This window comes from Carcharodon carcharias, chromosome 18 (genome assembly GCF_017639515.1).
Source record: "Carcharodon carcharias isolate sCarCar2 chromosome 18, sCarCar2.pri, whole genome shotgun sequence".
Taxonomy (NCBI): Eukaryota; Metazoa; Chordata; class Chondrichthyes; order Lamniformes; family Lamnidae; genus Carcharodon; species Carcharodon carcharias.
This window is the reverse complement of record NC_054484.1, coordinates 36,030,148-36,047,935: the sequence shown is the minus strand read 5'-3', so window position 1 is coordinate 36,047,935 and position 17,788 is coordinate 36,030,148. Positions and strand designations below refer to the sequence as shown.

General features: G+C 40.0%; 1 protein-coding gene across 22 annotated transcripts in view; it reads left to right on the top strand.

Annotated features, from left to right (window-relative positions):
* LOC121290577 (target of Nesh-SH3-like) overlaps nucleotides 1–17,788 on the top strand; it is a 290,979-nt gene that overhangs the window by 183,182 nt on the left and 90,009 nt on the right. For 20 of the 22 annotated variants that reach the window (XM_041211152.1, XM_041211169.1, XM_041211161.1 and 17 more), the window contains 6 exons: nucleotides 451–540; nucleotides 1,204–1,344; nucleotides 2,621–2,761; nucleotides 11,468–11,605; nucleotides 13,448–13,528; nucleotides 15,086–15,175. In XM_041211152.1, the coding sequence (XP_041067086.1) occupies nucleotides 451–540; nucleotides 1,204–1,344; nucleotides 2,621–2,761; nucleotides 11,468–11,605; nucleotides 13,448–13,528; nucleotides 15,086–15,175 (681 nt within the window). The remainder of the gene's footprint in view (nucleotides 1–450; nucleotides 541–1,203; nucleotides 1,345–2,620; nucleotides 2,762–11,467; nucleotides 11,606–13,447; nucleotides 13,529–15,085; nucleotides 15,176–17,788) is intronic. The other 2 variants (XM_041211162.1, XM_041211170.1) reach the window with 2 other exon arrangements.

Genomic DNA, 17,788 nt, shown 5'->3' with positions numbered 1-17,788 from the left:
AGATAAGATGGACTGAATGGTCTTCTTCTGTGCCGTATAATTCCATGATTTAGGCTCTGCGCTTGGCTGTAAAGTGTCTGTCAACCTATCTTAGCTATATTGTGGTGATGTTTATTGGATGATAACTCTTTTATGTAATGGAAACAATGTTGTCACATGGAGTGTGCTATATTAGTATTGCATGAAACATTTTGAATATTATTGAATTAATTAGTCAATACATCATGTTGTGTAGAGTTTATATTGTATGAAAAGCATTATTAGTAGCACAATTCATGGCTACACTTGAATCTATTTAAAGTTATTGTAAAGAACGAGTAAAATCAATTGCGTTGCAGTGCTCCATTGTAATGATGTCCAGTAATACAAATGTATTCATCAATACAACACAGGGATTATTTTCATGAAAGATTAAGAATTTTGTATCTGGCTTCCTTCTTTTCCCCTCAGACCATGTGGTGCCTGTCACTGACACCCTTAATGTGTTCAGTCCAATCACAGAACCTGAACCTGCTAACATAGGAAAGAAAGAAGTTACAGGTACTTCTGACAATATTTATGTCGTGGGTGTGAACTCAGGAATGGATTAAATACTTATATGCATGTTGAGGTTTGTGCTAAATGTTAGGACACATGCTGTAAATGCTATGCCACACTTTTACAATGTTCAGTTTTCTTGTATCTAAAGTGCATTTGATGGTCATTAGTCTGTCTTGCATGGAACCCATTCATTCTTGCACAAAGATTATGAAATGAGCAATCCACTGCATATTCCATGGAATTTAAGCATTTCTACTCCACTCTGTTGGTTTATTTGTTGGTTCGTTAATCCTGTGAAGTTTAGAGACTGTGCTTGGCTGTCAAGTGTCTGTCCATCTATCATGGCTATATTGTGAAGTTTATTGGTGGAAGCAATGTTACTGCATGGAGTGTCTGATGTCATATCACTTTTTTACATGAATCTTTTTGAATATTGAATTAATCAATTTACACACTGAGTAGAATTTTGTGTTTTATGAAATGTGTGCCATATTTGATTACAGCCAAATCATGCTATTTCTATTATAATGAAAGAGTAAGATCAATTCTGCAACAGTACTACATTGATGTCCAGTAATGCAACTGTATTCATCAAAGCAATACAGGGATTGTTTTCAAAATAAATTAAGAATTTTGTATCTGGATTCCTTCTTATCCCTGCAGACCATGAGGTGCCAACCTCTGCCACTCCTAACTTGTTCAGTTCAATCTCAAACTATGAGCTGTCCGTCACTGACTCTCCATTTGTGTTCAAACCAATCCCAGATTCTGAACCTGCTAAAATAGGAGAGAATAAAATTACAGGTAATTCTGACTATATTTGTGTATTTGGTGTGAACTCAGGGATGGAGTAAATAAATACCTGTTGAAGTTTGTGTTACAATGCCGGATATTTAGGACACCTATAGATTCTATGCCACACCATTACAGTTAAATGAATGTTTGTTTTAATTGTGTGTTTGTATGTGATAGGCAGTACATGGCCTTACCATGTATAGTTACTGTGCAATGTACAGAAATGAACAACCCGTTGGACAACCTGGAAATGAACCATTTTGCACATTTCTGTTTGGTTATTTGGTCAGTGTGTTTATTTCATAAAAAGTAATCTTTTTGAAGTCTGTTGGCTATCAAGGCCTTGGAGAGTGGAGAACTGATTTGTTAGAATGGTGCAGGAATGAGGACTTCAGTGTTGTGGAGACAGGAGAAGAGCAAAGAAGGTTAAGGGGAGATTGAATACTTGGTGGAATTTTACGCCAGCAGGATTTTACAGTCATTGGAGCTTAGAATGGTTTGCCGCATTTTATGGCTCTATCCCCGTCGCAATGGAGCCGGAAGATTCCAGCCCTTATGTTCAAAATTCTGAATGGTTCAGATGAAGTAAGTAGGGAGAAACTGTTCCTACGGGCCTAAGGGTCAGGAACCAAAGGACAGACATATGAACTAGTCTGTAGAAGAACCAGAGGTGACTTGAGGACAGGTTTTCTACACAACAATGTGTTATGATTTGGAATGTATTGCATGAAAGGATAGAGGATTCAGCTTCAATAGTAACTTTCAAAATTGATCTGGATAAATATTTTCTGTATGAAAATGTGCAGAGCTGTAGGCAAAGAGCTGGGGAACGAGACTAATTGAATAACTCTTGCAAAGAAACAACACCAGCATGACGGGCTGAATGGCTATCTATGATATAGGATTTCATGATGTTAGACACTGGTTGGTTGGAAAGAATTTGTCAACCCATGATGAGAAATATCTTTTACATAGTGGAAATAATTAAGCCATCTGGATTGTCTGATTTATCACTTTTGTATGAAATGTTTTGAATATTGTTGAATTAATTAGTCAATACATTAAGTTGTGTACAGTTTAATATTGTATCAAAAGTATTATTTGCCACACAATCCATGGTTACATTTGAATCCATTTAGTATTATTCTGTAAGAATAAGCCAATGTACCACATAAATACATTGTAATGGTGACTAGTAATATGAATGTATTCATCAAATCAGCATGGGTGTTATTTCCACGAGCAATTAAGAATTTTGTGTCTGGCTTCATTCTTATCCCTGCAGATTATGAGGTGCCAACCTCTGACACTCGTAACGTGTTCAGTTTAATCTCAGGCTATGAGCTGCCGCTCACTGACACCCCTCATGTGTTCAGTCCGATCCTAGAATCTGAACCTGCTCAGATAAGAGAGAAAGAAGTTACAGGTACTTCTGACAATGTTTGTGCCGTGAGTGTGAGCTCAGGGGTAGAACTTATGTGCATGTTGTGAATAGTGCTGAAGTGACAAGAATGTTATGTGGCAGAAGTGACATACTGTAGCTGCAATGCCACAATTTTACAGCTAAATGAGTGCTCAGTTTGCTTGTGTGTAAAGTGTGTTTAATGATCAATCACCTTGCATAAAGTCTATTCATTCATGTTGAACAAGATATTTGAAATGACCAATCCATTGCATATCTACTGGAGGTTAAGCATTTTGCTTCTCTCTGTTTGATTATTTGGTCAACGTGCTTATTTCATGATGTTTAGTGTCTGTCCTTGACTGTAAAGTGTCTGTCTAGTCATTATTACTGCATTGTTGTGAAGTTTATTGGAAGAAAAATGACCAGAATTCTCCAGGCCCCGTGGTTTTGGAGGTGGTGAGGTAGGGTGGCAGTTTGGGAAATTTAGATAATGTAGTTGTGCATGAGCTCAGCTCTCCCACTTTCTGACACCTTCCCACTTCCATGCACTTTTGCCAGAGGGTGGCTCCCAGGCAAACTATCCACCCAGCAGCGGCATGCAGTCACTTTTAAAAAATTCTTCCTTGGAGTACGGGTGTCACTGGCAAGGCCAGCATTTGTTGCCCATCCCTATTTATCCTTCAACTGAGTGGCTTGAGAGGCCATTTCAAAGGGCAGTTAAGAGTCAACCACATTGTTGTGTGTCTGCAGTCACATGTAGGCTAGCTGTCCAGGTAAGGACGACAGATTTCCTTTCCTAAAGGATATTAGTGATCCAGATGGGTTTTTACAACAATCGGTGATAATTTCATGGTTACCATTACTGAGACTAGCTTTATTGTACTAGATTTTATTAATTGAACTTAAATTCCACAAGCTGCCATGGTGGGATTTGAACCCGTGTTCCTAGAACATTAACCTAGGCCTCTGGATTACTAAATCAGTGATGTTACAGTGGTGGGTGATTACAAGGGTAATTAAGCACTGTTTATCCATTGCAGTGGAATCTTATGAATGGTGCACAGCACCCCCCCTGCTGTGTTGCTCTCCAGCATGTGAGAGGAGGCTGATTTGCAGCAGGAGGTCAGACTTTGTAATTTTTAAGACTATTGAAGAGCAAGTGGCAAAGCTGCTGTCTACCCATATCATGGCATTGACACTGAGTGATAAAATTGTGCTGAGTAATGTCTCTGATAGCCATATGCAGTGACCTTTCATCCATTCCACAATTGCTAATGGTGGCTGTGGTGCCTCCCTGCTGCTCCGTCTGCCTGACCTGGAATTTTCCCACTGGTCTCATGTCAGGAGCTGCTGGGCACCTTTGGATTGCGGCATGATGTCCTGTGCCCCTGTTGCCAAAATGCATGACCATTCTTAATTAGATGCAAACTCAGAGGTGGCCTTATTACCAACCCTGGAAAATTCGCCCTGTCGGCCCACTTCATGCCTGTTCAGGGTCAGGACCCATAAATTGTCCTGACTCTCGATTATTTTCTATGCCTGAAATGTTCTGGTCAGTGTTGCTGCATGGTGTGTCTGTTGTCATGTCTCTTATTTAAATCATGTTGAATAATAATTAATTTACACACTATATAATTTAGTATTATCCGAAATGTATTATGTATGCTATGTTTAATTACATTAGAATCAATTTATTTTATAGCAATGAAAGCATGAAATCAATTCAAGGGATTTCACAAGAGATTAAAATCTTTGTATTTGGCTTCCTTCTTATCCCCAGCAGCAGAACATGAGTTGCCAACCTCTGACACTCCTAACATGTTCAGTTCAGCCTCAGACTATGACACTGCTAATGTGTTTAGTTCAGTCTCAAACTATGAGCTGCAGGTCACTGACTCTTCATATGTCTTCAGTCCAATCTCAGAATCTGAACCTACTAAAATAGGAAAAAATGCAGTTACAGGTACTTCTGACAATATTTGTGCCTTGGATGTGAAGTCAGCAAGTAATAATACATGGGTGATAGGATTTGTGATACGGTGACAGCTAGTTTGGATACCTGCTGTAGATGTCACACTATAAATAGCCACTTGGTGGTACAGAGCTTGAGTATTGCTGAAAAAAGAGACATGCTGTCGAAGCTTTTTGTTTTGCACTCATCAGGACAGATTTACAAGTATACCAATTCTGAAGGAAATAACAGTTTATAGTGCTTGAGAAGGCAGTGTTGATTTGTTGGCAATTGGATGCTGATTGACAGAGGCGTTGCCATGAAGAATGCACCGTGAACAGTTAACTGCCAAGCTTTTGTTTAAATTTGAACCAGGCAGGTCAACTGTGATTGGTCGAGGCATTGCCATGGGGAATGAACCAGAGAATGGCTGTCCCCAAGCTTTTGTTTAGTTGAAAAAGGTGCAATGTATGACATGCTCTTTCTGTTTACAAAGGACAGAGCCGGCCCTGTGTGTGAACATATGTAGCTTCTAGCATGCATAAGTGAGTCACACTGCAAGCCTGACTGATGATCTTAAATTGGTTGTCAGTGTAATTCTTAGCACAATCAGGGTTGTTCAGCAAGTGCTATCCAGAATCTAATGTTGGACACTGTGTTTTGAGTTTTGCGGGTACGGGCTGGTTAGGCACGGTAATTACTTAGCCTGTTGTGAACAGCTGAAGGGACATGCTGTTTGATACAATCCACCAGTCCTTATGATGTATGGTCTACATACTTGGCATCACACCAGCACTGAAATTCATATACCACATTGCTCATTTGTTTGATAGACTGAAATTTTTTTTGGCTTGATGGCAGCATCCTGTTACTGGAGAATACCAGTTGTATTGCTACTGCATAGTAGCAGTATGAAACAGCTGGCTTCACCTGTTGCTCAAATTTGTGAGATATCTTACCCTTCCAGGGCAATCTGAGATAGACTGGGCACTTTTCAGGACCAAAAATGGCAGCCTTAAGCCCATTCATGATCGGGATTTTCCAGTCCACCTGCCATGGGACCGGAAATTCCCATCCTAAGTCAATGGACTTTTGGCTGGTCCATCAAATTTTCTGTCCTGCCTGCGACAGATTCACGCCTTGGGCGGGATCGGAAAATCCTGGCCCATGAGTTTGCATAATATACAGTGAGCAATGATCTGATCAGGTTAGCCATTATCCTGCAAGATAGCTTTGATGCACCCTACTTCAGCATCAAGTTTGCATGGTGAGCAAATGGATTGGGCCCTATTTACGAGGTTGCTGATAAGGCCAACCTTATAGCACATGGAACTGTAGGAATCCCAAAATGTTCATGGACCAGTGAAGGTAGGCTTGCAGTAGACAGTAGTAGAGAACCCATTGGCAGATTTCTCAGCTAGCACATCAAAGAAAGGGAGCTCATTTCACTGCTCTATTTCAAAGGTGAATTTGAGCGCAGGTTGGAGCCCATTAAGGTATGTAAGGAAATTTTTACATGCAGCTGTGGATTCAAATGTAGCAATTATATAATTTACATATCAAAATATGCAAGGGGTAGGAAATTAGGTGTCACTCCATCGAAGACACATTTCTCATGGAAACTGACAAAGATGTTTGTGAGAGCAGGGCCTAGAGGGAATCCCATAGCAACACCAAATATTTTGGCATACATGGTGTCATTGAAATTGAACTCAGCTGTGCCAGTTGCTGAGTTCATAAGTCCAATGAACACAGATTCAGACATTGGTGGCTGGTCTAAATCGCCATGATATAGTGGCATGGTGTAAACGTCTATGACTTCCTTGAGTGATACATTAGTGAATAGCCTAGCAATGGCAAATGAGCACATGGACATGGATTGCTATTGCTATGCAAGTCCTGTATGGTCACAAATGTGAATGAACCCTTCACCATGTATGTGGAAAAACTTGCTAAGAACTGGCTGTAGCAACTCGCTGAACCATTTGGCCAATTCATATTGTGCAGAACCAGTTGTTGATAAGCTAGGGCGTAAAGGGACATTACTTTTGCATGTCTTGAGCAGCCCGTACATACACGGACTCAGTGAGCCGTGAGGACAAATCCTATCATATACACCACCATGCAGCTCATTACTCTTGCGCAAGTCGAATAAGCGTTTTGTAACTTGCTTTTGAGTGGGGCTGTGTGGTCATGCTTTACGACAGGTCCAATGGTAACGAATTTGGACCCATTATTAAGAACGGCATGCATTCTGTTGATAGAGTCATACTTGCTAAGGATGACTATTCCAGTTCCTTTGTTGGGTTTGTATATCTGGGTTGGCCTTGAGATCTCTCAGCCCTACCAGATGTTCATGCTGCATGTGGAAATCAGCCAAGTTGTTGGGTGTCCCACAGTATGCATGCGCTAGATCAGCTAGGCACGCTTTCAAGAACTCAGTGTCTTCATTGGACACTGGTTTTTAGTGGGATAGCTGGGAGTAGAAGCATTCAAACTCAGCAAATACCTCTGCCTGTTTGATGGTGCATTCTCTATGTCAAAGTTTCTACCAATGAGTCCACTTACTGACCAATCAGCACTCTCTTCTCATGCAGTATAAATGGCTGTTTCCTTTAGAATTAGTATTCTTGTGAATCCGTCCTGATGAGTTCAAGACAAAAAGCTTCGACAGCATGTCTCTCTTTTTCAGCAATACTAAATAAGTGTGTAAAGCATTTTTGGTAGCACATGCAAGGCCTGACATGACATCACTCATAGCAGTTGCACAAATTAAATGAAATGAACAATCCACTCCATATGTCCTGAAATTGACCCATTTTACTTATCTCTGTGGGTTTTTTGGTCAGTGTGCTTATTTCATGAAGTTTCAGCATCACATTTTATGAAGGTTATCAAGGCCTTGGAAAGAGTGGAGAATAAATTTGTTTGATTTTTTAGCAAAAATGGGAACTTCAGTTTTCTGCACAGTCTCCAGAAGCTGGGGTGATTCTCCTTAGAGTAATGAAGGTTAAGGGAAAATTGAATACTTGCATTCAGAACTCCAAGAGGGTTTAGACAGAGTAAGCAGGGAGAAACTGTTTCCACTGAAAATGCAAAGAATCAGAGGTAATGTGAAAAGACTTTTTTTTTGCTCCGTGAGTTGTTATGGTCCAGAATGCATTGCCTGAAGGGTGGTGAATGCAATTTGAGAATAGTAGCTCTGAAAAGGGAACTTGATAAATATTGTAAGGAAAAATGTGCAGGGCTATGCTGAAAATGTTGGTGAGAAATTAGACAGCTTTTACAAAGATCTGACACAGGCCTGATGGGATGGACTGGCATCCTCTATGCTGTAAGCTTCCGTGATTTAAACACTGTGGCTGTAAGGTGACTCTCAACTTAGTATGGCTATAATGTTATGACGCTTATTAGACAAAAATATTTTTATGCAGTGGAACGAAAGTTGCCGCATGTTATTTTACTCTTCTGTGAAACTTTTTACTGGTTTGATACAACTGAATGGCTTCCTAGGCCATTTCAGAGTCAACAATGTGGGTCTGGAGTCACGTAGGCCGGACCAAGTAAGGATGGCAGGTTTCCTTTCCTAAAGGGCATTAATGAACCAGATGGGTTTTTATGACAATCGATAATAGTTTCATGGTGATCATTGACTTTTGATTCTAGACTTTTATAGAATTCAAATATTACCATCTGCCATGGTGGGATTTGAACATGGTTCCTCCAGAGCATTACCCTGCATCTCTGGATTACTCATCCCGTGACAATATCACCACACCACCACCACCACCACCACCACCACCCCCCCCACCCCCCCCCCCCCCCCCCCCCCCGCCGAACTAGCAACATGGGAATCAGGGGGAAGCTTTTCTTTGTTTGGAGTCATACCTAGCACAAAGGAAGATGGTTGTAGTTGTCGGAGGTCAGTCATCTCAGTTCCAGGATATCACTGTAGGAGTTCCTCAGGGCAGTGTCCGAGGCTCAGCCATCTTCAGCTGCTTCACCAATGACCTTCCTTCCATCATAAGGTCAGAAGTGTGGATGTTCTTTGATGATTGCACAATGTTCAGCGATTCCTTAGACACTGAAGCAGTCCATGTCCAAATGCAGTAAGACCTGGATAATATCCGGGCTGACAAGTGGCAAGTAACATTCACGCCACACAAGTGCCAGGCAATGACCATCTCCAACAAGAGAGAATCTAACCATTGCCCTTTGACATTCAATGGCATTACAATCGTTGAATCCCCCACTATCAACAACATGGGGGTTACCATTGACTAGAAACTACACTGGGCCAGCTACATAAATACAGTGGCTACAAGTGCAGGACAGAGGTTGGGAATCCTGTAGTGGGTAACTTGCCTCCTGACGCTCCAAAGCCTATCCACCATCTACTAGGCACGAGTCAGGAGTGTGGTGGAATACTCTCCACTTGCCTGGATGAGTGCAGCTCCAATGACACTCAAAAAGTTTGACACCATCTGGGACAAAGCAGCCTGCTTGATTGGTACCACATCCACAATCATTCACTCCTTTCATGAACGATGCACAGTAGCAGCAGTACGTACCATCTACAAGATGCACTGCAGGAACTCACCAAGGCTCCTTAGACAGCACTTTCCAGGCCCACGACCACTACCATCTAGAAGGACAAGAGTAGCAGACACATGGGAACATCACCACCTGTAAGTTCCCCTCCCATCCACTCACCATCCTGACTTGGAACTGTATCGCCGTTCCTGCACTGTCGCTGGGTCAAAATCTTGGAACTCCCTCCCTAACACCACATGGACTGTAGCAATTCAAGAAGGCAGCTCACCACCACCTTCTCTAGGGCAATCAGGGATGGGCAGTAAATGCTGGTCTAGCCAGCAATGCCCACATCCCGTGAATGTATAAAAGAAAAGAATAATATTGAATTAATTAGTCAATGCATTCTGTTAGAACAATAGAATCATTGAAACTTACAGCACAGAGGGAGGCCTTTGCTGGACCATTGAAAGATCAGTTGTGCTTAGTCCCACGATCCTTCCTTTTGTCCATAACCCTGTAAGTTCCTTATTCTCAAGGACTCATCTAGCTCCCATTTACAATCATTTAGGGAATCAGCTTCCTACCTTTTTCAGGTAGAGCATTCCAGATTCTTGAGAGAAAGTTCTCTAGAACTTTGATTTTAAAAGTTCGCTTAATCTTTCTTCCAGATATTTTGTCAATGATTATGAATCTAAGAATTATTGACCCACACAACAGAAGAAATAATTTTCTTCTATCTATTGTATCAAAAACACTCACCATCTTCAAAACCTTTCTTAGGTCAGCTCTTAACCTTCACTGTTCCACACACAACAGTCTTAACTTTTCCAATCCCCTTTCAATACTAAAGTCTATCATCCCTTGTAACATCTGGTAAACCTTTCCAGAAGTATCATGCCCAGAATTGTTCACAGTTTTCTAGCTGAGGCCTAACTAATGATTTATAAAGTTCTAGAATGGTCACTTTTGCTTTCACGTTCTATTTATTTATAAATCCATATGCTTTTTTTTAACAACCTTATCAACTTGCCCCACCGCCAATGACCCGCTTATGTCTGTTTGTTGTGTGTGGCTGGCTTATTGCACTATGTGGTCCCTTTGAGATTGAAAATTGACCACACGTATGCACATCTTAAAGGGAATGTTGCTTGTGTGCAGTTTGCTTGTTCTCTGCAGCACATTCCTGACTGTTGTGTGGCCTTGAGCAGCTCAGAGGCAATGTGCAACCCACTTTTACGGAGTTTTATATAAGGACACAAAGGTCTTTGTATTCATCTTTTCAAGGTTGCGCCATTTATTGTATAACTGTCTTTCCATATTAATCCTCCCAAATTGCATCATTTCACACTTCTGCACATTGAAGTCCATCTTCCCATTTCACTGCCCTGTTTATGTCATCCCAAAGCCTTTAACTATCTTCATCATAATCCTCTAGTTTGCCAATTTCAAATCATCAGCAGACTTTGTAAAGTTGACCCCATGCATGAATCTATTGTTTATAAAATTGAAAAGACTGGTGGACACAAAACTGAACTTTGGCAAACACTACTGCAAACCAGTCAGAAAAACATCCATCCACTAGCACCACCATCTGCTTCATATTTCTGAGTCAATTTTGTATCCATACTCCCATTTCACTTTAACTCCGTAGTCTTCCTTTAGTCTCAAAAGGTCCCTTGTGTCACAGTGTTTAATGTCTTCTGAATGCCCAAATATACAAACATCTGCTACCTTATGTTGATCAATCTTCTCTATTACTTCACCAAAGAATTCGATCATATTAGTCAAACACAATTTGCCTTTAACTGGCTCTCATTGATTGACCCATACCTTCCAAATGGAAATTATATTTTGTCCTTGGTAATGGTTTCCAGTAACTTCCCCACAGCTGACATTAGATGGACTGGGTTATCCCTCACCTCTTTCTTGAATAACGCTGTAACATTAGTCACCATCCAATCCTCTCGTAATACTCCAGTTTCCAATGAGAATCAAAAGATCGTGACCAATGCCACTGCTATTTCTACCTTTGATTGTTTCATCCGTGAATACATTATGTAAAGTTTATTATTGCATGAAATGTATTATTAGTGCACAATGTGTGGTTGCACTGGAATCTATTTAAGTTATAAGAATGGAGAATAAGCCAACTCTGCAACAGTGCTACATTGTAATGATGTCCAGTAAATGAAATGTATTCAATATCACAACTCTGGAGCTATGTTCCTTCTTATCCGCAGCAGACCATGAGGTGCCAACCTCTGACACTCCTAATGTGTTCAGTTCAATCTCAGAATATCAGCTGCCGGTCACTGACACCCCTAATGTATTCAAACCAACCCCAGAATCCAAACCTGCTAAGATAGGAGCGAAAGAAGGTACACGTACTTCTGACAATATTTCTGCCTTAGGTGTGAACTCAATAATATAGTGAATATGATTAAGTGCATGTTGAAGTTTGTGCTAAAGCCAGAGGAAATTTAAACACTTGCTGTGTTTGCTATCCACACTTTTATATTAAATGACTACTGAGTTTACTTGTGTGTAAAACATATGTGTTGTCAGTACAGTGTTTTGCATGCAATTCATTCAATAGCGTGGCACAGATTATGTGAAATGAGCAATTCACTGCATATCTCCTGGAATTTATGCCTTTTGCTTGTCTTTGTTGGATTATTTGATCAACATCCTTATTTCATGCAATTTAGAGACTGTGCTTGGCTGTAAGTGCCTGACAACATCTCACAGCTATATGTATGAGGTTAATGGATGACAATTAACTTTTACCCAATAGAAGCTGCATGGAATGTTTGTTGTCATATCACATTTACATAAATCTTTTTGAATAGTATTGAATTAGTCAGTACACATCTATGGTTTAGAATTGTATGAAAAGTATTATTATTTGCATCATTCAAGGCCACATGTGAATCAATTTAATGTTATTATAATAAAAATTCTGGGACAAATTCTGCAACAGTGCCATATTCTAACGATGTTCAGTAATAAACACGTATACAGCAGTACAACTCAGGTGTTATTTCCCCGAGCAATTTAAGGATTTTCTCCCTGACTTCCTTTTTATACCCCCAGACCATCATGTGCCAATTTCTGACACTCCTAGTGTGTTCAGCTTAAGCTTAGACTGCGAGCTGCTAGCCTCTTGATACCCCGAATGTGTTCAGTCCAATATCAGGATCTGAACTTGCTGAGATAGGGGAGGAAGGAGTTGCAGGCACTGCTGACAATATGTGAGTGTGAACTCAGAAAAAGAGCATATTGAGATTAGTGCTGAAGTGACAGAATGTTTGGACACATGCTGGAGGTGCTATGCTATAGCTTTGCAGATAAATAAGTCTTTAGTTTATCTGTCTAATGAAACATATTTGATAGGCAACACATTGTCTTGCATGGAACCCATTCATTCTTGTGTCACAAAGTAACTGGAATAAGCAATCTACTGCCCATTTCATGAAATTTATGCATTTTGCTTGTCACTGTTGGATTATTTGGTCAGCATGCTAATCTTGTGAAGTTTGGAGGCTGCTTGGCTTTCAAGTGTCTGTCAGCCTTTCATGGCTATATTGTTGTGAGGTTAATTGGACGGTACAAATACCTTTTTACTTGGTGAAAACAATGTTCCTTCATGGATTGTCAATATCATTCTTTGGGGGATGAATTGATTTGAACAATATTGAATTAATTTATCAACACATCATGCCGCATATGGTTTAGTATTGTATGATTGTTTAATTTTGGATGCACAATGTATGATTACATTGGAAACCATTGTTTGTCATTATAATGAAATAATACACCCAGTTCTGCAACAGCATTACATTGGTGACCAGTGGTATAAAGAATGTTTTGTTTCTATTATATGGCCAACCGGCCATATCCCTTCTGTTAGCTGATGATGGTTATTGTTTTTCAATCTAAATCAAAAATCCATTGATCCTTTCCAGTGACTAACTTGCACACCACCTGCTTACACAATCTTTCACTTTTTACAAAAGTTGCACAACTTGGTTTTTACCTTATCTCTTTCATTACCTAGAACCCAATTAAATTCATGCCCTTACATAATGGGAAAGCTATACCAGGAACATTACTCTTGGGTTCGCCACTAACATTTATAAGTAACATGTACAGCAATATGAGTGCTGTTTTTGAAAAAGGAAACAACAATTTCACTTGGTTTCATTTGTTATCTATTACAGACTATGAGGTCTCAACATCTGACACTGCAATTGTGTCAAATCCAACCCCTGTATATGAGACAAGAGAGAAAGAATTAACAGGTATTCCCATAACTACCTGTGGCATGGCTCTAAATAATATCACGATTGTGCAATTAATTTTATAAGTGCCTATGGCTTACATTATTCATCATTTTGCATGTTTTGTCTTCTATCTCTTTTCTGACACTTTTAAATTTTTTTATGGAATTGCCTCTACTGTTTGTTTAGCGTTTGTTTCTGTACTGTATGTTTGTCCATGTTAAATTAAACTGATGACTGCAACAACAAAGCTGGTGTGCATGAGATAATGTGGAATCATTAACATTTGTCCTTAAGAAAAAATAATGCATTGAATACAAAAGGCCAGTTTGACTCAATCAGCATCTTTGAAAACTGGTGCAAGAAATCGGTTGCAATAACAATCCAGATTTGTAAGTTCTCATATGTGCAAGTTACTAAGAATTTCACCTAGGCTTTCTTAATTTTAAGGTATAAGTTTAAGAGTCATCAACTTGTGATGCAAATTAAAAGCATATTCTACAAGTGATATGCCATATTCTTACGCTTCCATTTGGTGAACTAGTGTTTAGCATTGGAGTTAAATGTATTGGTTAGTACAGAATTAGGGAAAATTCAACCTGATCTGCATGATGGAAATTGTATATTCTAAACTGCTCTTCTGAACAGGCTTATGGTCACCCATCTAAAGTTGGCAGGTCCTTCTTTAAATATTTTGATCAGTTTTCAGTTGGTGGCCTGAGCAGGGAAGCCATTGTGAACTTTCTGCCAGGTGGAACTAGCAGAAAGAGGAGCCAGGATGAACTAATCTGCACAGCATTTAACTGTTCTTAATTAATTTCTGATGCCTGGAGGAGCAGGCGTACTCAAAACTCTATGATAAAAGTTGAGGTCTCCTCTACCCAGGTCTCCCTCCTGAAGCCATTCCACCCCGCCGCCGCCCCCACCCCCCCCCCCCCCCGCCCCCGGCCCCAATGATTTACTCAGGAGAATACACTTGGGAGTGAAATGTGAAATTTGTCTAGCTTCACTCTGCCAAGGACAGGGCATTGGTGGGGGTGTGGTGTTTGTCATTCACTTCAGTCACCACCCCTGTGATTCCCTCTTTGTGTTAATATGTGTTGCATAGATCTTGTTGTTGCTGTTCTGTTATATTTATATGATGCATAGTACATCAATCTATAGCGTTTCTCAGCAGTATTAAGGGCAGTACTTGTCTGAATTTCACTGGATACCTAAAAATTTGTGTATGTCGTGGACCTATGTAAAATCGAATAATCCTGTTTTCATAGAGCTTAACTATTGACTACAATCTTACCGTGGCTGTGCTTGTGTGTACTTTGTTGGATGGTTAATAAGCTTTGCATGATTTATTGGAGTGTCTTTGCACACATTGCCTTGCTGATAAATCCATTATATGTTTTGTTAGACATTGTTGTTTCTTATCAAGTAACCACTTATATTTATCTGAAGCACATCGAGCTAATTAAAATATGGATGTAAATCTGAAGATACAGGGAAAGCAGGTTATTGGCATCAGTGTTGTTCTAGTGGAAGACACAATGGTTTGGATCTGTTGTTTTTTATTGTCCCTTATAGATCATAAGCTTCCAGCCTCTGACATTTCACATATGTTCATTCCAACCTCTGTATCTGAGCTTGACCATATAGAGGACAAGGAATTCACAGGTACTCATAGTAATTTGTTATCAGTAATGCTAATATGTAATATTATGCAGAAATGATTTAGATAATAGTACCTTATATTATGGTTTAATTCTACATTCATTATTTTAAGGAATTACAATGTTCTGTTACTGCTATATCTTTAATGTGTGTGCTCATTTTGAGGATTGCTAAAACACAGCATTTTAGAAATGGACAAAAGCAGTGATGATGTTTAGTTTTGTGAATATTTAGCATAGACGATGTTGCTAGATCAGTGATCGTCTTTTTATATCAATTGTTTTGAGACTGCAAATATTTATGTGTTTTTAATGCATGGCTGAGTAATACCATTCTGTGACATTACATTGAAGTCCTTTATCATAAATGCTATGCTACACTAAAATAACCTCTGGGTTACTTTTGTGAAAGTCTGTTTGGTAGTCAACACACTGTATCCTGCATGATGTCTTGATTGCTGTTCTGTGAAATATGTTTCTTGAGCAATGTCATACATCTCATGTGTTGTGAGGGCTGTGCTTTTCTAAGTAACTTAAGACTGCCAATCAACTGTGTACCACATGGTGTTTAGACACTGTGGTTCAATAAATGTATTGCCTGGCAAATATTATGTGTTTCACATGTTTAAAAATTGTTGTTGCATCCAGTGTCATCTTATCATGATTATGCTTGGATAGTTAAAGTGCTGTGCCTTTCAGGAAGTTTTGTGGATTCTGTTTTGATATTGCTGAGCTAATAAGTTGTAGAGCTGGAGGTGTAGCTCTAGTGCTAAAGTGACGGTTTTCAATTATCTTTGCACCCGCTGGTATCATGTGGGGTCACTTTTGTACAATTTCCTACAGTTGAAATCATATGTACCATGAGCTTCCAGCCCAGAATGGGTCTACCTGTGGGAGTTCCTCTCATCAGGAGTAGATTGGAAATACAAATAACTGAGACTCTTAAAGGTTGCAGCTAATATTTAAATAGACTTGTTTATTATTGCGGAGCTGAAAAGCCTACGAGACCAAATGTTTCTATCCTACTTGGGACCTCTAGCCACCCACTGCACAGGTGAAGCATAAAATCAGCTTAGCAAGATGTAGCAGAAATAGGATTTCCTTTAATCTTTCCACATTATCTTTTTTTGTGGCAATGTGAAGCAGATAGAAAATGGGTCCTGGTACATTACACCTGAAGTTATAGGTGTACTTGTATAAAGTTACTTTAGGTAAACATATTACTGATGGAGTAATGTCATAAATCAAATTTTCCATCATGTTTGCCCTAGCATGCTGAATGCTATGAATAGCTTTACATCACAGGTGTCCAGCAATGCTAGACTAAGTGGAACATTTAGAGCAATCTGGCAATCATATTCACCAGGTGGCGAGCTCCCAAGTGCACAAATCTCACAAGGAGCCCAACAAATTTACATAAACTGACTCCTGCCCATTGCCACAGCCAGCAGTGAGTCAAATGGATGAATGCTAAGCCAGCCTGTCCACCATACTTGCAGTGATTGGGGCTGGGGAGGAAACTGCCAGCCACAAATCACCAGCTCCTCATGTGTAAGTCAGAAACCGAGTGAGATGTACCTGAATCCACCTGCATTTACAGATTTGGATGTTTTTCATATTATGGATGTGCACTACTTACACCTAGTTCCATGTGTCAAGCGTGTGCTGAGTAGAGAGAAAATCATTGCTGTAGGTATTGTTGGTTGAGACATGACTGCGCTATTCAGCTGAAGAAATGTCTGGCAGCAATCTGGGGAGAAGCAGGGCCTCCAGCTTTGATGATGAGGTGATAAAAATCTTGCTGCAACAAGTACAACGCAGGAAGAACTTCCTCTTTTTGCGCAACAAACATCTGGTTGTCAAGACAGTGGCTGCATTATTGCAAAGAATTCAGTGATCTCACCAGAAGGGGCAAAACGGAAGCTTGCAATGCTAAATAAATATGTGTATGCTGCTCCAATACCATTAGGAACTGTCCCTTTGCACCCATGCGTTCCTTCACCCTGCATCCATGGATGCCCATGTAGCTGCACTGAGTATTCTCAAACCTCTATACAAAGCAAAATTCTGTGGATGCTGAAATATAAACAAATAATGCTGGAAATGCTCAGCAGGTCAGACAGCATCTGTGAGAGAAGCAGAGTTAATGTTTCAGGTTGATGACCTTTTATCAGAACAGCAATGGGCATTATGCATCCTCCCTGAAGAAGACGATGACAGGTAATGCTAGAGATGTTCCTACATTTAACACAGGAAACAATAAAGCAAGCCTTCAAATATGACCTGCCAGTTAGGAGTAGGAGTGTCTATACCAGCAAAGATGATTGCAAGGCCTTGCACTGTTTTCTACCTCTGGCAACATTGGCAGCCACACACACAAACACACACACACACTCGTCATTCATCCTTGCACTCAGCAATCTCCTTGAGGGGGCAAAGCTAGTGTAGATGACAAATTGACACATGATGAGACACATCATACAAAGAAGCCTGACAATGCAAATGTGTAATTGGAGCCTAGCCTGATATAATTGTACAAAGGCATGATGTATAAGGGACTGGCTGAAGAGCAAGTGCTCACTAGTCTCGAATCCCGTGAAGCAATGGATGTTAGCAG